The following is a 20,372-nucleotide window of genomic DNA, read 5'->3' as shown; positions in this document are numbered from 1 at the left end:
GGAGACGGTGCACAAGGGAGTGCTTGAGGAAAGAGGGGAAAGTTCCAGTGGCATAAGAGTGATTGCAGAAATTGGCCAGGGCTGCAGTGAACGTGTCAATGTGGTCCTTGATGCTTCTGAAGGAGCAGGGGAGCATCTGTTTGGATGGCACTTTCATAGATCGGACTTGTCTAGAAACGTCATCAGGTGTAGTGTAGGGAAATGCAGTTCCCCACAGGTACATAGGCAACACCGCAAAGTTATACACAGCAGAATCAAACAGTACACAGTACATTGGATTTGACCCAGCCAGACTTGATGGAGGAATATCTTTGCTGGACCTGCAATGGCTATTCTCTAGCCTCTACATGGAGCCTTCAGTTAGTCTCCATAGTTTATAATTTCCCTCAGCTGTTGTAGGTATGCAGCTACCAAGGGCTTGATAAGCTCCCACACCTTCTTGGGTCCAGATGGAATTCCCACCCTCTCTGTTTGGCTTTGGTGACTGATGAATCCGATGAGGTTATCATTTCTTTCCCAGAGGTAGCCTCACCTCATGTGACCAGGGGATGGCAGTCGCTACTGCATCCTGACCCTGTGGGTGCTATACGAGGGAGAATCACATGAGGGGAGGCGACCCTCAGGGGGAGGGACTGCCATCATCAGATAAGACATGGTATCCCCCTTTCCCTTTTAGGGACATCCCCTCCATTCTTCATGCCTTGATGGCATACTGTGATAATCCGCTTCAACAACCTGTAAAGCCTTCTGTTAGTATCCTTCAATATTCCATAGCAAACCGATTGGCAAAGACTGAGACGAGGAAGAGGACTAACCAAATGAAGATTACTAGGCTGAATCAGAAAGAGCAGTCTCGTGCTTGGAGGAAGCGGATTGGCTCTGGGCAACTCACTTCCTTGAAGCAGGAGTTCAAAGATGGAACAGCAGAGCGCAACAGATATCCAACCGGCTAACCACTGTCAACCAAACCAGGCTGTCAGGTGGACATGCGAGAAAGAAGACGCGAGAGAACCATGGAGGAGAATCCCAGAGGCAGTGATCGAGACAGAAGCGGCATGAACGGAGAAGGAGGCGCCGTCTAGGCCGGAGACGCTTTTGCACAGGCAAGAGAGCCGCCTGTTAGGAAAGATTTCTTAATTGTGGGTAATTTTCCTTCCATGTGGCAACCCCTAAACTTTTTGCTGTTGTTTTCACCAGGATCTAGACTTTGCCAGAGAAGTGCAGCCTTCTGCTGCACTCCTCTGGGCTTTCGCTCCATTCTTACGGGGAAACTGACATGCCCTTAAGACAGTCAGTACCGGGAAACGTTGTTTTCCGTAGTTTCTTTATCATGTTGCAGCTTTCGCGCAACATGACACAAGAGGGCACTGTAAGCTAAGTTACTGCTCTCTTGGGTCTCTAGTCTTCTACAGGCCCTAGATACTCTCTTTGGATTGTTAATGAACGGTGCAAGTGAATCACGGACGGGACTGGTGGCAGCGATCCTTTCTTGTGTTTTTGAGCTCCTATTGGCGTTTAAGTGCGTTTCTCACGCTTAGCCGAAAATGGTGGGCTGGCTCCCAAAATGGCCAGACCACGAGGGTCTTTGTCCTGTCCACTGACCGTCTTGCCCCCTTCACCTCCCCCAGGTTGAGCCGACCCGGGGCCTTCCTTATTTGGGCATGTACTTTCCCGCAAAACACAGATGCTTTCGCGGGCTTCTACAGGCCTTGTGTGTGCCTCCAGGATGTGGGCTGGGATGTCTGGTCCCAATACACATCCTGGGCGCCAGAGAGTCTAGGGTGTCATAAATGCCTGGGACCACCGTGGTCCGTGATAGGTCCACGTATGGTGTGAGTGTTTTATGAGCAGATCTCCCATTGGGTCCCCTCTGTTTTGGCGCGAAGGGAACCGTGGATAAGAGGGGGCTGGAAACACCACTACCATGTCGATCTCCTGAGTTCTCACGAACAAAGGAATACAGGAGCCAAGTATCCTGCAACTACGAGGCTGAACCGATGAATCGCTGCTGACCCGCTGAAGGGCTGCTCCTCTGCACTGCTGTCGCTTTGTGAAACCCTTTCTACCTCTGATAGAACGAGAAGGCCTGTACTGGTACTTCGACCCCTTGGAATAGTGGGAAAAACTATTCTCGGCATCTTCACCATCTCCTGCACGTAAGCCTTCGGAAGTGTCTCTGGGCCATCCAGCAGACTGACCAGCCTACTCAGGAGTCTTGCTCTGTAACCGCCGTCAGGTTGTGTTGTATTACGAGTCCTTGTCCCTCTCACACGATTCGTACACTTGGCATTCCCAGGTCTGAAGTGAGTAGTGTACATTGGGCTGAAATACACACGGCCACTCCCTCTGTTGCCCTGCTGTGGTAACAAACTGTGCGGGTTCACTGCGTTTGGGACATCCTCAACTCAACTTCTGCTACTGCGGAATCTACACGACGCCGAGACGTCCCCTGCTCGTATCTGAACCTGCCAGCACTGAAACTGATGCGGAGAAGCCTGGGTCTGCCTGCATCGGGGACCGGTGAGTAGCATTGCTAGGACCTGGTCGCCCTCCTGCAGTAGCCCATCGCTTTTCCCCGCTGTGTCTAACAGCACGCCTTTCCGTACTCACGCTCTGCTTCTGCCCCCAGTGGAGGCTGCGCTTGAGTCACGGAGCTCTGTTCATCTTCATTTGTTCATCGAACTAAACTGCCCGATTCCCTCGAAGAGACTCCCCTTTTGCCCGTTGGCACCAGCGTGTGCAGGTACCTTTGAGCACAAGGCTCCACTCTTCATAGGGCTTGGACTTCCTTTTAGTTAGGTGCCTCTGAAGGCGGACTGAGTCTAATTATTATTCGCACTGCCTGTTTTCCTCCCCATCTAGGTGGTCTACACATTTCGTGCGTCTAACTCGTTAGACTCGTTTGTATTTGTATATATATTGAATTGGATTGGTATGTGTTGGTTTACTTAAGTTTTATTGTGATTTCTCGCTACGGTCAATGTTACAAAGGCCTTGTAATAAATGTGTATATATTTTTAATATAACACCTGCTTGGAGTAATTTGTAAGTGTCCTTGCTTTGTGTGCTCATTGCGGGCTTTCAGTCACCCTCACCCCTCTTGAGACCTAGTCTTGACCGCCGCGATCGCTACACTGATTGGTCTGGCTTGTCCAGAGGTTACCCTGTTCCAAGAAACTAGGCTTGCCTTCTGAACCTCTGCCCCTCCAGGACAGAGTTCAGAAATCCATCTCAACACCGCCGAAGCGGGATGCGAGGCAAAGAAGTAGCTTCACACCGGCAAGGGAAGTCGAAGGGACGCACAGACCGGCACCAGGCACAGACACACACTGCCCGAAGAAGAGAGAGCGCGCGGAAGCAGAGAAAGACCCGAGCAGGGACGGAGAAGCCAAGGGAGCCGTCCTAAAGCCAGTGAGCCTATAGTGGAAAGTCAGGGCCCCGGTAGGGAGCTGGATAAGGCATGCCCTGATTGAAGTGGGAGGCACATTTCCTATGGCTTACATCACAAACTAATATTCAGAAGTCCCAGTATTTCGGGAGATACAAACATACCAGTGATAAGAAGTAACTTGGAGGAGAGCCATGGCCCCTTTTTACTGAAAGATAAAGAGCGATTGCAACAAAGTCCTTGCATGAAAGTACACCAGGCGAATTGTAGACCTGGGATTCGCACCCATAAGGAATTGTATAAGAGAACCTGGCAGGAGAGTACAGCTGGTGCTTTGCAAGTCTGGTACCCGCACCGAAATGGTGTAAAGGAAATATATGGGAAAACCTGGCACCATAGTACACCAGGTGTGCTGTGGGTCTGGGACCTGCACTCAATTTGTCTGAAAACAGATTCCCAAGGAGGATTCATCCCCTTAGGATTTTGAATTGCATTGAATGTGGAAAGAAACTGATGAAGGGAGTCATTTCTCCTAAACTGGATTACAACACCAAGAGTAAGGAGCTATCCCTTTAGGCTACAAAGGACTTGGTTATTCTTTTGAACTTTTGTGTCTGGTGGAGAGAAACCTGGGGAAGGGAGTCATCCCCTGGAACTGTGAACATTATCCATATGGGACTTTTGTGGATTTATACCTGTTTGTTGAACTTGAACATTTGTGCACTTTTCAAGTCAAAGATAATACCCTTAATACCTTATAGTTAGTTTTAGAAAGTGAGGGCTAGGATAGGATTTGAGACAGGACGATTTTGCTTTGGACATCTTGACACAAGACACCCTTAGTTTTTGTTTGAGGTAGGGAAATACTTCCTAGATTAGGGACAGTGACGCATTTTCCAAACCCTTTATAATTTAATAAATGTTAATACCAACTATCATGAATCCTCTGTGTCCCCGTCTCATTCCTGGCTCTTCATAGGACTCAATTCCTCTGCAGTTTCACCGGCTCTGGTACTGCTGTCTTTGCTTGGGCTGTAGATATTCCTGTTAAGCATTTGAGAATCTTCAGGGATCCCTGCTGGCATATAGGGATTCTCTGGATTTACATTGCACACGCTTATGTCCTTGCTCCTGGCCTTTGAGTCTGTTCAGAGTTTCTCTGCAAGGGTCCCCACTGACATATGGGATCTTGTAGGGAATGCAACTGTCTGGGCTTCTTACTTTGCCCATACGCATGATATGCAATTACAGTATTCTCATTGTGATATGGTCACCCGTTCCTTGTCGTTGGCCATCTCCAGGCTCTGTCTCCACAGACTTGGTTAGAGGGCCTTGACTAGGATGGGAACTGTGTTTCACAACCCTATTGTCATGCTCAGGAGGAATACCAACATGCACCTCATCATGCCTAACAGCCAGACCACTGCAGATAGTGATATCAGTACTCCCATTCCCGGTTACCCTCCGACAAGCAGTACTGCTAGGCTTCCCAGGGCACACCCAATTCAGGGTCCTAGGTTACCTGTGGTGCTAGGGAAGCGTAAGCGGTCCTTGTTTCCAAGCAGGGGCGGCGGCCATCCTCATTGGGTGTCTCGTTTTCATCGGCAACTTCCCTGGAGGTTGCGGTCGGGCAGCAGCAGTCGATCGCTATCACTTCCTGGTTACGGGACGCTTTCCCGATCACGTGCCCTGTCATCCACTCACGTGATTGGGAGCCGTGCATAAAAGCCGGCAGATTCGAAACGCTTGTTGCTTCACAGCCGTTTCTCACGCAAACACTGTTCGCAGTGGTCGAAGTGTACGAAGAGAAGTAGTGGAACGATGTTCCCTGCTGGCCTGCACCCACTCCCCACAAAACCCATCACCACGTCCCCTCTCACACACAATACACCCCCCCAAACACCTGCACCTGCTGTTTAAGGGAACGTTCAGTGCAGTGCACTGAAAGTGCAAGTTTCAACTTCTTCCTACACTTTTATTTTAAAACGAAACCATTCCGGAACGGTTTAAAAAAAAATAAAAGTATAGGAGCTGTAAAAGGTAATTAAAAAAAATACAGGCGCACCGCTCCTGACCACTCCCGCTCACTTCGACCACTGACTGTTCGGCGTTTCGATTCAGGATTCAAGATTCACGGTACTCGACCTCGGCTCACGAATCACGGACTGCTCTCTCTCTCTCCTTGGTACTTCTACTTTGATCTACACGGAATACTGACCTTTTGGATAACGAACTTTGGACTGCCTCTGAACTGCTCCCTGGTTTTTCATCCATACCACGATTAGCTGAATTGACCCTCGGACTGTTTTTGGACCTGCCTTCGTTTTGCCTGAATTGTTACAGTCACGTTCAAGTGTTCCACGTTCTACTAAGTGCCAAGAAACATCCAGGTGTTTGCAGCCGGCACTACCATCAGGTGCCAGGCTTCAGGGACCATCTTGCATGCCCCTTGCACCACAACTCCCGATCCCGGCCCCTTATTATCGGGTTTAGGTCATCTCCCTTTTGGGTATTTAGGTTTGCCTGTGTAATCAAATACTGTGCCTGTTTGTGCTAATACTTGGCTTCCTTCCCACAGCCTTGGGGTCTTTGGCTGCGCCTGGTTCCTGTTGCAACTACACCAACACCTGTGGCCTCAAGGATCGCACAGGGAGTATTTTTATATCTCTCTGCGGGGAACTTGGGGACAGAGGCCCTAATACTCTTCACGACACAGCAAGTTTGACACCTATATTGCATTCAGGTAGCAAACAGCACATGCACAAAAGGCCGCCGGTAGACCAGCTTTCCTGGATCACCAAGTCCCCTCCATGCCTTGGGACGGGGTCAAGCACCTGGCTGTCACAAAATGCAGGGGGGATGCGTGAAGGTCAATGCATCATTTTGGATATATAGGAGGCAGAAAGGTTGGAAACATGATCTGATGAACCCTCATGTGACCCCTTCATGACACGCTTAGAGGGAAGCAAAAGGAGCAGATTCTAATCTGTGCACATGTGCAGCACATCCGTTATGGCCCTAGCTGAAATCGTGTCTCAGATAGATCATTAGGGCCTAGAGACCTGACCACCAAGGAAAACAAACAGTACTTATGCGGTTCAGTTTGGGATGGAATTACAAATGATCCACATTCATTAAACCTATTAATCTGTTTCTTAGCCAGGAGGTAAGGAAAGTATGTTCTGAGCTCAACTGAACAAAGACAGATGACACAGGGCTAATGTACAGCACTACTGCACTTTCACCATTTGTTTCATTGAGAAGGGCAACCTCTCTGCACTTAACTCAGGACCCTGCTGGACTGGGCACACTTGTGCCCCCTCACTTTCCCTCACACTTCTGTTTCTGCACTTGCATGTACCTGAATGTTCATTTGTCCCGTCTCCCCTCCCTAGCGTGGTTGCTCCTGGAACACTTCACGCTCTTGCACTAAGAGAAATGAGGTCATGCCTAGTCCACTAGTTATTTATTTTTTGTTATCTCATTCGGAAACTTCAAGGCCTAAGAATGACTGCTGTATTCCCTTGCTCCCTTCCCGCCAAGCGCTTTGAAGCACTTCACCTGTGTATAAGCGCTGTACAAATAAACAATAAATAAATACAGAGAAGTGAGAGATGCACAAAGAGGTCCAATCCCATCAAGTAAAGAAAGTCTGGAGCTCAACAGACATGTTGAGAGCAGGGTATGGGTGAAACCGAATCTATTCCCCTTTAAGATGTCAGATACAGTACTGCTCTGTGCGGAGAACATTAATCCCTTTTTTTTATTTACGAGATTGAATCACCGAAGTGATTTTTACAAGTGACAAATCACTTTTAAATGGTATTAACCTGTGCTCTCTGCCCTTGCTAGTTTGTTGGCTGTAACTCGTAAGAATTCTGTGCATTTTGAGGGAAGGGGAGGGACTCCATAAAAGCAATGGAGTCCTTGCATGTGGTCCACGGAACTGGAGAAAAGTTTGATGCTCTGATTTTACCTACATTGATTTCCACATCTGAGGTCAGAAGACTTACCACTTCGATGGGGCACCTCAATGGCGCATGACTGAGCACACTAAGTGACTCCAGGAATATAAACATGTCTCTGTTCGAGTGCGACCAACAGCTCACAAGGAGACGCACCATCACCCCTCGATCACAGGCTGCTGAGCGCAGTCGGTCGTCGATCACTGGCCAGAAGCTGGAAGACAGAAAGAACAGTATCAGATGGAAAACTCTCAAAAACAGAGCGTTAGTACTAGACTATTCTGCATTGCATGGGTAAGTGGCGGCTTGTGAATTTTTTATTTGGAGGAGTATTTCAATGTTTCCCACAAATATGCAGGAGTGAGCGAGTGTAGCGAAGGAGCCCAAACCAGCCAGGGGGTTCACGGGAAAACCTTCCTGCCCAACACATGGTTTGCAATTGATTTTGTAAGATAGTGCATACAAATATTCAACGGATGCTTTTCACCAACAATACACAGGAGCATGTTCCAACACATTTTCATGTTTTCATTGCTCACAATATATGCCAGTATACAAAAACAAAAAGGTCATGTTGACGGTCTAAGCAGGCCCATGTTTGCTGCACAAAATGTATGCCACTATTCCCATGAAATAACATACTCATGTTAAATTTGCGCATAATGCCATTAATAAGGCTGTAAGAAGACATTCCGATGCTGGCTCTGCCAATGTATGCTAGTATTACCACCTAAGAACCTATCTCTGTTGCCACAGTAAGAAAGCATGTCTAGACTGGCTGCAGCTATGTAGGCCATTACAGCCATGTAACAACATTCATGTCTGCATTTTCACTGGGTTGACTTGGCTCATTCAAGATGGGTGGCAGGGCGGCACTAGCAACTGTGATGGCCGCTGCTGCTTGGGCTCCGTTGGAGTAAGCCAAGAGAAGGAGGCCGATCTCGGATGTAGCTTGATAATTAGCAATGTGACGACAGGGTGTGGTGGGTTACACATTGGTGCGATGGTGGGCTAAGTTTGCTGATCGCCCATCAGATGGTGAGCGAGAAATCGTCTATGGCAGTGAGCGGCTTGGAGGGGCACACGGGAGGCCGAGCCGCGGGTGTACAGTCGGTCGGGCTGGAGAGCACGGCAAGGCCAGAACCGGTCTGGTCCTTAGTGGGCCCCTGGGCCGTTGGAAAGTGTGTGCCCTGAAGGGGAGGGGAAGGGGCCAGCTGGACCCCCAGGGTGGAGACACAGAGCTCTGGCGGAATGTGCCTTGTGGCGCGCAAAGCGGGCTACAACTGTGCACCCGCTTTGTGGCTTGCGCTGTGCTCGTGGGCTGGAGGCCGATCGTTGCAGCTCCCAGGCACGTTTCACCTCCTGGGCGGCCGTTGGCATTCCGTTCCGCTCTGGAGCCAGCTGTTCCTCGTGACTGCGAGTTGAGGATTGGGTCTAACAGAGTTGCCGGCTCCAGGCTGATGTGGGCTTTCAGTCTATGAAGGCTTGCTGGGCGTGGGGAGTGGCTTGGGTAGCCTTGGAGTACGCTGGGTTTCTGCTTTGCTCCGTGATCCGACGATGATCCTGGGATGCTGGTGCTTCCATTACCACAGGCTACTACAAACAAAACGGCATTATGGACGTGGGAATATGGAAGGTGAAAGATGCTCCCACCCGCGACTGAATCAGCGCATGTGAACGCTCGCTTTGATACTTTGTATGGCGACTGAATGCAGCCGGCTGGCAACAAAATGGCGGCCCGTGATGAACAAAGAGATCCACGAAGATAACCGGAGCGCATCCAGTATGAGCTGCGGATGGAACTAGGACGCGGCCGCTACGACTAGAATGCCTGCAGGGACTCACTGCGCCCTGCCCGACCTGTGAACATAGCAGGGACCAAGAAAGACCGAGCCACTGATGCGGCACGGCAAAGGCGGATGACGGGGACCGCACTCTGCGGCACGTTTACAGCGGACCCGGCCCCCTGTGAGGACGAACGAACGCTGGGTGCACCCTGACAGAGCGAACTGTGATGGGCGCATGCGAGTGACTGGTGCCGAGCTGCCTGCCAAAACGAAGTTCGTTGAAGACGTGCGGGGCTCCGACGCTGCTCACTGATGCGTGCAGCAGGCCGGACGGGAGGCAGACGGAGGGAGCAGCGGTACGACGTGTGAGAGTATGCAATGTCCACCCGGAGCGAAAATAAAAGCACGCTGACACAAGCATAGGGAGACCCTGGGCCCTGTGGACTGCAGGAGCGCCGTCGGAGTTGGCGGGCGCCTCCATAAATCAGAGGTGATTAGATAAAATATATAAAGTGCACGTGTGCCCCAGGCTAGACCACATTAATACAGGGCGAGCACTGGCTATAACGGACAAGGCCTGTTAGAGTGGGCACCGCCGAGGTGGCAAGAACAAGTCAGCGTGAGCAGATTGAGCAGATTGGGCAGCCCAGAAAGGTGCTGCACGCAGAACACAGTGCAGTAAGTGGAACCGAAGGGCTTCAGGCACGAAAACATGAGCCGCCAAAATAGTCTGGCAGACACAAAGGACTGTACCATGCGAGTGTGAGGGCATCTAGAACAAAGAGTTGGGACTGTGCACAAGGCGGAGGAGGTGCGCAAGAAGCTGCTAACGGGCTGAGGTGCTGGACCAGACTCGGAAGCCCATGAGGACGCTGTATCCAGCCAGGTGCACACATGCTGTAGCGGGCAGGTGGCGCAGTGCCCACTGAGAGCATGGCGCAGCGAACTGGATTGTGCAGAAGGAGGAACCGGCCAGGGTGCACCTCAACTAGAAAGTGCCCATCAGTAGGAAATGTTTGATTGTGACCAGGCCAAACACTAACGGGCTCTCAAGAAAGACGCTATAGAGGTCACTGGATAAACATGGGAGGACACAGCCCACTCGAAATGCAATCTTCGAGCCACTGCATACCGCAACCGATGGGTGTAGATACCCCAACACTGGACTGAATTGGAGATGTGAAATAACATTGCAGACCTGAGACCGGGCACGTAAGGAAGATTACACAATATCAGTTAAGGGGCTGAGGACCAAAAGCAAACAATCAACAATGGAGACCTTTGCAAAGACGCAGCAAGCCCCTTCTACCCCGACGCAAGGTGCGACGGCGCATTCTGCGGATAGTTCCCCAGAGGGAGGCAATCATCAGGTCCTAGTGGCTATAACAGAACTGAGTACTAAATGGGGCACAGCAATGGCAGATCTGCATACGGCCCTTGAAAACAAAATTGACGCAGTAGGAATCGAAGTCGCCCTGCTGCGACAAGACGTTAGAACGCTGGCGGAAAGGACAAGTGCCCTAGAGAGCGCTGTGAAGACTAACACGGAGTACATGTACTTAAACAGCAGGTGGCTAACCTTGAAAACCGAGTGGAAGAGGCGGAAGGACGGGCGAGACAGAACAACATTCGAGTGGTTGGCCTGCCGGAGGGAGAAGAGGGCCAGGACCCTACAAATTATGTGGAGAACATGATCCTGCAAGAGATAGGGGTGGACAAGCTTTCGCAGGGATTTGCTGTTGAGCATGCGCATCGGGCTCTGATGAGGAAACTACGACCCGGGGCCCAACCGCGGCCGATAATAGCGAAAATCCTAAACTACAAAGACAGAGAGAAGATTTTGGAATATTTTCGCAAAGGCGGTACAATAGAAAGGGCATCCAATAATGTCACTGCATACCCTGACTATACTATGTTGGTGCAAAGACAGCGGTACAGTTACATGGCGATTAAGAGAAGACTACGTGCAGCTGGTATCAAATACATGCTTCTGTACCCTGCGAGGCTGAAGGTCTTGCATAAAAGTAAAGCCTTTTTTTTTCCGACACCCCGGAGGAAGTGACGTCTTGGTTGGACTTGCAGGGCTGCCCGGAGCAGGACGAGGAGCAGGATCGCCAGAAGCACGATAAGTGATGGAAATGTATCAAAAACATGGTGGGGATAAGCGTGGAGGGGGGAGTCCTAGTATGAAGCTTTTGAACACTTGCTAGTTATGATGTGGCTTTCGGACTCCATTAACCTGTTGGACTGGAATATAGTGCATGATTGCATAAGCGAGCTGGGTAGCGCTAAGCGCAGCAAGTTAAAGACAAACAGGAGCAATAGAATAGAGACCCTTTTTCTCTCACCCCCAAGAGTTAGTAGTAAGGCCGCCGCTAGGGCGCCTTTACCCTGCTGAGCCGCGGGCGTAGGCTTTTGCCGGACGGGGCTAGATGCGGGGGTGCCTGAGATCCAGGGATGGAGCTGGGCAACAGTTGGGGAGGGTGTTAGTTGGGGAGGGGGGGAAAAGAGGATGGGAGCGGGGTGGGGGGTTTGTGGTGTTAATAGCTAGAGGGAGTTTAAGTTGGGGTATGAGCCTACATAGATGGGTCAAGCTGTGGAAATGGGACTGCAGGGATGGGGGAGGTGGTAGGAATCTGACATGCTATGGGGGAACTTAAAGTAGTCACTTGGAACGTCAGGGGGCTTAATAGTTACCTGAAGAGAAACAAGGTTATGTTATACCTGCGGAGGCAAAAGATAGATATCGCACTGTTGCAAGAGACACACCTGATGCAAGACAAGATGGAGATGATTGGGAAGAAATGGAAGGGAACTATGGTGGGTTCTACATATTCGGCCTATTCCAGGGGAGTGATCGTTTGGGTGGCACCGCATGTTCCGTTCCAGCAGTTACACACACTGGTGGAGAAGGATGGTGGTGGTGAGGGGATTGGTAGAAAATAGGGAAATAAGCATTGTAAACACGCATGCCTCAAATCAAAATACTGCTGCATATTTCAAAACGCTGTGTAATAATCTTGGCAACTGTGTGGGGAGTGCGGTTATCTGGGGAGGGGACTTCAACTGCGTGTTAGATCCCAAGGTGGACAGGTCAGATGGAAAATTTGATAAACCCACCCCGCCGGCTAAGGCGTTACAGACGCTGCTGAATGACTTTGGGTTCGAAGATGTGTGGAGGGCATGTCATCCTCATGAGAGACAATACTCGCATTATTCCGCCCCGCAGCAACTACACACAAGGCTGGACTATGTCTTTGCCACTCCAGAGATACTGACAGAAGTCACGCACGTTGAATATTAAGCGAGAGTCCTCCCGGACCACTCGCCCCTGATTTTCGGGTGGCAGTGTTGCTCCCCGAGAGCAAGAATCCCGACATGGCGCCTCAGGGTGGAGGCGCTCCGAGATCCCTTCTTCAGGGAGGACATGAGAGACGAGATTATTATTTACTTCCAGACGAACACGGGCAGTGTGGACTCGGCGGGCATGTTGTGGGAGGCCTTCAAAGTAGTGATTAGAGGAGTGGCTATTACAAAATCGAAAGGGCTGCAGGGAGGGATCCTGGCGGATCTGCAAGAAACTGAGGAAGAACTGGAGAGGGCTCTTGGAGGCGAAAACAGTACCAACCTGGATGCCGATTTGATACTAAGACTGCAGCAAAAGGGGCGCTGGCCACTGGGAGAGGCTATGTAACCTTAACTATAGAAAGTACATAGAGAGACAGCATGCGGGGGGAGATAAACCGGGAAGGATCTTGGCCTGGCTATACAAGAGTGAGACCCCTAGACCCCCGATTAGATCAATAATAGGAGATGATGGGAATGTGGTGGACACTCAAGAAGGTGTCAATCTGGAGTTTGCAAACTATTATGGGCAACTATATGGGGACGATGGGGAGGAGAACTGCACGATGATAGAGGAAACCCTAGAGGACATAGGATTGCCGCAGATCAGTGCTGAGGAAAGGGAGGAGCTGGACGCAGCAATTACCTTAGAGGAGCTGGGGGAGGTGGTGAAACAGCTGCCAACCAGTAAGACCCCAGGAGCTGATGGACTCCCAAGTGAATTTTATAAGATATTTAGGGATGAGGTGCTCCCACCGCTGTTAGACATGCTGAACGAGGCGTATGAGCTAGGAAGACTGCCAGAGTCACTCAGAGAAGCGACTATTATACCACTTCCCAAACCTAACAAGCCAAGACATAGCTGTAGTTCTTACAGACCCCTGTCGATGTTGAATCAAGATAGCAAAATTCTGACCACCGTTTTGGCAATATAAACAGAAGGTTATAGGTAAATTGATACACCACGACCAAACGGGCTATGTCCCTGACAGGAACATATCCCATAATCTCAGGAGGCTCCACATGGTCATTGAATATAGGAACGAAAGCGACGATGAACTGGCGGTTGTGTCACTGGATGCAATCAAGGCCTTTGACTCAGTCAAATGGCCATGGCTGTTGGCGTCCCTGGCCGGCTATGGGATGGGTCCAGGATATCTACGGTGGGCTAAGATGCTATATAACGAACCGCTGGCCAGCGTGAAAACAGAACAGTGATATCGGAGAGGTGGAAGCTGGGCAGGGGAACTAGGCAGGGTTGTCCATGGTCCCCTATGCTATATATATTAGGCCTGGAACCCGTAGCGATTTATCTAAGGCAGCAATATGACACGATAGGCATCTCTGTGGGTGGTGAACGTCACTTGATAACATTATATGCAGATGACATATTATTATACTTGCGTTACCCGGAAGAAAGCTTCCAATATGTTTTGGAGGTGATAGAGAGATATGCGGGATTATCTGGCATAGCAGTGAATCCTCAGAAGTTTAGCATGTTTCCATTGGGCAGATATAAAGGGACCCCTCTGAATAAGCTACCGAAGTTGCAGGTACCATGGGCGGTTAGTACATTTCGCTACTTAGGAATAGACATATACCACACAGTGGTGGAAGAGCATATGTGTAATACGGAAGTAGCCATCAGGAAAATTGAGAATTGCATGCGGTTCTGGGTAAAGCTGCCTTTGGCAATGATGGGTCGTAGCGCAATGCTAAAGATGGTGGTCCTGCCTAGGCTCCTGCACTATTTCGGGAATATCCCGTATATGATACCAATGAAGTTCTTCAGCAGATTAGCAAGTATGTGTAGAGATTTCCTATGGCATGGCACACGAAATAGGGTGGCCCTCTGGAAACTACAGAACTTTTACGAGAAAGGTGGTTTAAAGCTGCTTAACTACGAGGTCTATTATGTTGCAAGTCAGCTACAATATGCGGCAAAATGGCTTTCGGAGGATGAAACCACTGAAACCAGATTGTTCAGGTGAGATTGTGCCCCATTTTACCTGAAGGAGATCATGTGGTTGTCCCAAACAGAGATGGATGGGCGTTCGAAGATGATGGTATTGGGATGGAAGATGTGGCGCAGGGCCCGTCACTTGATGGGGAACCCAAGCCTGTGCTCCCCTCAGGTACCACTGGTTGTACTGGCGGGTGGGGAGGAGCAGTTAAGAATGATAATCAGGAACCATTGGGAGTCGGTCGGTATAGTGACCTTGGGGGACATTTGGCAAGAAGGAACCATGAAAACCTTTGAGGAGTTAGGGGCGGAAACTGGGCTACACACTGGCCAGTATATCACGCACCATAGACTGGTGCGGAGGATTAAGAGAAGGTGGTCTGAACCTGTGCTTGATGAAGAACCAGATGCAGCTATAGACACAATATACGATATAGCGGAAAGGGGACACAAACTATCCAGAATATATGAGATGATGATGGCCACAGTAGGGAAGGAGATAGTGCAATTGAGACTGGAGTGGGAAGAGGAAGTAGGAGCCCTAATGGAGGACGGGATGTGGGAACGAGTCCAAGGGTATCACAAGAAAGTGTCAAGGAACGCAAGACTTAAGCAGTTGCAATTGTATGTTACACGTAGGGCGTATCTGACACCTCACAGAATATCCAAGTTTAAAAATGTGGGAAGGCAGGCATGCCCTAAGTGTGATGAGGAAAATGCGGACATGGTACATATGTTTTGGTCATGCCCGGTAATAGAGCGCTTAAGGCATTAAGATCCAGGTGGATACTGTGTGGGCCTGCCTGTTGGGGGGGGTTCCCCAGGCCACGGAAACTTAGGCATGTCAGCAAACTGAGGGACCTGGCATATGCGCTTGCGAAGGAGGAGGATTGCTATGGGGTGGAAGACATGCCATAAACCACGAATAGAAGCATGGTGGAATGATTTGCAGAAATGGGCGGAGGCGGAAACTGTGGTATGGCAAGAAACTAGCAGCGCTGGAGGGGAGGAAGAGACCGAGACCCTGATGGCTTGGAGGCTCCTCATAGCAGAATTGTTTGGGTCAACACAAGGTCCTTCAGATCCCGCGGGCAGTGATTCCCCATCACCAGAGGCAGAAACAGAACGTTAGCAGAAGTAGGCTCATAACGGGGGGTGGGATAAGGGATGCAGTGAGCGCGACTTGGAAAATGTACAATTGAACAGCTATTTTACACACTGCAAGTTTGGTTTGTATTGTTGTTTTAAATATTCAATAAAATGTTAAAAAATAAAAATAAAAAATAAAGGCTTGCTGGGCGGGAGTGTCAAGCACAAGCTGGACAATTTCACACGTGCTGTGGGGCTGGTGGGGCTGTGCCATCAAAATCTTAATATTTGTGGATGATACTGTGAGTGCTTTGCCCTTGGATAATCTGAAGGATTTCAGCAAAGTTGGCAGAGAGATTGGTTGCTGTTCGAGAAGCAGGTGGGAGTGATGCTATTATTGGCTGTACTTCTGGAGGAGACCAGTGGTTGGAGGAGCAGTGTGTGGTAGACAGGGGAGGTTGTGTTTCGAGACCCTCCTTTCCATACTAGCAACCTGTGTGGCTTTCTTCCTGAGGTCGTTCAGGCTCCGTTGTTTGGAGGCACTAGGGTACCTAGAGTTTGTGACTGTGGTGGCTTGGGAGTTTTCCTGCTGGCCCCTGTGCTAGACATTTGTATTTGGATTGGTTGCATAAGCAGTGGAGGCCTTTTGGGGTGTCAGTGAGTGGTTACTGGATGGCCAAAGGCAATAAGAAGCAGGGATGCCTGCAATTCACTCAGGAGGAGGGCTTGGCTCTGTAAGGGGACTATCGCTGCACTGCGCTCGGTGGGGCAAGAGGAGGTAGTGACGACCACACCTGGAGTACCCGCAGGTCAGGCTTCGGAACTTAGCCTCATATTAATGGAGATGAAGAGCGGTTCTGCGTCAGTAAATACCAAACTTGACGGAATTGGGTACAAAATGGATCGCGTGCACAGAGTGGGAGTGTTAGAAGATACGAGTAGCAAAATGACCCAAGCTAGACCTGCAGGAGGAGGTAAAGGAAATCAGGGACCTTGAAGAGAGGTCCCGGCGAAATAATTTAAGAGTGGTTGGGATGCCGGAATCAGTACCAGCGCAGAACATGGAACTGTTTATAGAGTCCTTTATTAGCGAAGTCCTTGGGGGTCCCTCACTTTCCTCCCAGTTTCTTATTAAAAGAGCCTATCGTGTGTCAGTACAGAAATGCAGACAGGGGCAGAGCCCACGCCCTGTCATTGCGAGACTATTGAATTATCGAGACTGCAATACTATCTTGCGCAGAGCACGTGAGCTTTGGGAATTATAATATAAAGAAGCCAGAGTATCGATTTATCAGGATTTTCCTCTATCAATGCAGCAAGCCCGGCTTTCATTTCTGACGGTGAAACACATGCGGAGGGAGAGGGGGTCTTCAATATGCTATGGTGTCCCCCTCTAAATTATGTGTTATCCATGATAATAAGACCCTTTTATTTATTTTTTACAGGTCCTGCTGAAGTGATAGCTTTTGTGAAGCCTCTGCCGAAAGGTCGAGGGGGTGTGCAGTGTTTTGGTGATCAAATGTTTAGGGTAGCTATTTGATGGGAGCGAGAGGGTGTGGGGTCCTGATCCGGTGATAGCTATTGAGCACTCCTGTTGGCATGTTTGTTGGTTATGTAACAAGGCGGGCCAGTTGCTTAGCATCCTGTTGTGAGATGGGCCTCTTCCAACGGGAGGCTGCTCGCAGAGGTCGGGTCCATAGAGTCCCTGAGTCCAGTGTCCCGGGGAGGGACCCAGGCACTAAACAATCACGCTAAAATGTGCATGGTACAGGCATACGGGGAGCAGCATGGGGCCAAAATCCTTATGCTTCCGGCGACCTACCTGGTGGGGGGGTGGGAAGGTGAATGAGGAGTTTGCTAAATCGTGGGTGGATGCACTGGGGTTCTTACAGTTATCCACAAATCATTGGGGTACGGAGAGCGACCCGGAGGGACGTGGTTGGTGGTCTCTGGGTTCTTCTTCCTCGCGGAAGGCCACTGCACAATATATATGTCTAAACACAGATGATCCTGGGTTTTATAAATCTCTCTGTGCATGGCATATGCAGATACACAGCCGATTTAAAGTAAGATCATATTAAAAGTCCCCGGCTACAGAGTTGGACAGGTCGTGTCCTGGTGCAAGGCTGTTGTCGTGGATTGCTAGGGCGATACGGGAGGGGATGAAGAATCTCTGTTTGGTGGACTTGTGGAGGATCACGCACCCGGCTCAACAGGATTTTTCATTCTATTTCTCGGTCTACGACATGCAATCATGAAGAGATTATATTTTGGTGGGACAGAACTGGCTCCACAATATGGGCAGCTGTCTGATGCTCCTGATAATGCTTTCTGATAACTTTCCAGTTCAGTGGCAGTTCTGGTGGTCGGACATGTTGATTAATAGACCACATTGGAGGTTCAAGGGGCAGGCGCTGTCTGATGTGGTGTATCGGAGTGAGGTGACAGATTATTTCCTCCTTTTTCGAGACAAATGAGGTGTCTGTCTTCAGTTGGGATTCTGTGGGAAACGTTTAAGGTAATACTTGCAGGGGCTGTGTATTTCAATAGAGAACAGTGTTCTCAAAGCAATTAGTAAGAGACCGACTAATCTTGAAGCTGAATTGAAAGTCCTACAGGGTGGAGGCGGGGAAGGTGGAAGGCAAGAAGGCTTGGCCGTAGTGCGGGAGAAGCTGGACTTGTTTCGGCTGAGGAGGAGAGGGAGGTGAGGTTCTTGGCGACTCCACAGCTTGCCCGTCGTTATGTGGAGGACGATAGGCCTGGGAGTTACTTTGCTAGGTTGGTGCAAGGTGAAAGGGGTCAAACGGATATACCTGTACTGAGGCAGAGGGATGGAGTGTTGGTTTCGGAGCCTGAGGAGATTCTGGAGGAATTTAAAGGAGAGTTCCGGGACTTTTTTTTTTATTGTCCCTACGGTTCGGCCATGTGTTTTTAAGCATAACTCAGTAGATCGTGGAAAACTTTCCTATGGACCTTACCCGACTTTTCGTCCATTAACGCACTCGAAATCAGCCGCCATTTTATGATAATCCTATCACTTGCCGCATCGCCCTGGCTCACCTGCTTTTGCGGCACTAAATAAAATCCCCCGCCCCCGAGGCTGACATCAGCAGACGCGTACCGCCCATTTCCCAACGCCAAAGCACGTTTCGTGTCAACAATCGCTGCGCCTCAGCTAATGAAGTGTCGCCATGGAAACGGCAGGACGCCTCTTTCCTCAATAAGTATAAACACACCGTTTCACAACACACAGCAGCAGATTTTCGATTCCATTCCTCTCGCTGTGTTACTTTGAGTATTCTGTGACTCGTTTCTGTGCTCTGGTCAGCTACCTTCGTTGATTGTAGCCCGTGTGAACAGATACCAGTACCACCGCTATAAATTATTTTACTTTCTTTACCACACAATGGCTACAATAATGCCGTATATGTACGAGCTCGAGTACACCGAGGAAGAACTACTGGAAAGGCAAGCACGCGAAAACGATGGGGATTCGGACGGCAGTTGGGAGGACCAGTCAACGGATGAAGAGCCTGGACCATGTCGCATGGACGGCGTCTCCACCTGGTGCACGTGCAATCGTTGCGAGCTAATGCCAACTGAGGAGGAGAACTGCTGCTGCCGTGAAAATTCCGGGTGCTTGGCCTACATTTCGGAAGGCGAGCCAAGTCCGCAATGCATCACCGAGCTGCCAGAGTTCAGGGAAGCCTGCCTCTCACGGACAGTGTTGAGGATGATGATGGTGCTTATGCACGAACTTTGCGGCACTGTTCGTCCGCGTAATCCGAGTAACGAGTAAGTATACTCTGGTTGTGATGTCAGTGATGCCACTACTATTTCATGGTCGTCTCCCACATATAAAACTACATCTACATATCATTCGAATGCATGTAAATTGGTTCCATGTTGTGCATTTTCTAGATAGAATTTTTTTCAAAGCAGAATGACATTTTTGTACCTGAATCGACAGTGATAAGAAAGTTGTCATTTTAATACAGTTTGCATCTTTCATTTTCACAGGTGGTACAGGCTGGTGGCCTATCGTTGCTTCACTTGGTGGCTTCACGGGAGGCTCGGACACCGCGTTCGGAGAGTAATACCTGCCTGTGCGGTACTTGCCATTAGACAACATTTCCCCAGCGACAGTGGACAATACCGCGGCTTTTCCCGGGATGTGCTGCAACCGCAACTTTACAATGTGTAATGTTTATTATTTATGTTCAATTGAAATTAAGATCTAAAATAAAACCCAACATATATTTTAACAATGGTTGTTTTGATTTTTTAAATGAATCTAGTGTGTCTCCATTGAATAGTCTTCCTGTGCCTTGTCTTGTCACACCACATGTCTCCGGCCAGCATCCTCCCTCACGCTGGCCGCCCACCTTCAATCCACATAACCGTTGAACCCATATGCAGCAGACATACATATGTTATTTTGCGGGTTGGCATCAAGCCTCCCGGCCTTGCCTCCTCCCCCAAAAATACTTACCACACCACTTTGTTCAGGGTCTCCAGGGTGAACTGCACCCATATATTCTCCTGGGAGGCTGAGGTATTTATAAACTCACCCCCCTGCCTTCCATGTACTAGATCCTGCAGCCTGCCTCTTACATGCAGTTAGATGGCCTCTCCTTGGTGAGGCCCTACGGCAAACGAGTCTTGTCTGCACGACCACCGCCCGCACCGGGGTACTTGCGCTGGCAAGTGGAGCTGTCAGGGAGCGATAAAGGCCAAGAGGTGCCAAAGACCATGTACACTTCAAAGTGGTCTATAGAGCATGGGTTGTTGTTCCCATGTCTACCGCCAGACCCCGTGTCTCCTGCCAAGCATCT

At 49.7% G+C, this 20,372-nt stretch overlaps 1 protein-coding gene across 2 annotated transcripts in view; it reads right to left on the bottom strand.

Moving 5' to 3' along the window:
* Positions 1–20,372, bottom strand: part of LOC138567224 (5'-3' exonuclease PLD3-like) — a 323,411-nt gene that overhangs the window by 98,862 nt on the left and 204,177 nt on the right. For both annotated transcript variants that reach the window (XM_069645213.1, XM_069645212.1), the window contains one exon: positions 7,402–7,567. In XM_069645213.1, the coding sequence (XP_069501314.1) occupies positions 7,402–7,567 (166 nt within the window). The remainder of the gene's footprint in view (positions 1–7,401; positions 7,568–20,372) is intronic.

The sequence above is a fragment of the Ambystoma mexicanum genome, chromosome 2p (assembly GCF_040938575.1).
Source record: "Ambystoma mexicanum isolate Mex_15411 chromosome 2p, UKY_AmexF1_1, whole genome shotgun sequence".
Lineage (NCBI taxonomy): Eukaryota > Metazoa > Chordata > Amphibia > Caudata > Ambystomatidae > Ambystoma > Ambystoma mexicanum.
This window is presented reverse-complemented; position numbering and strand designations above follow the sequence as displayed.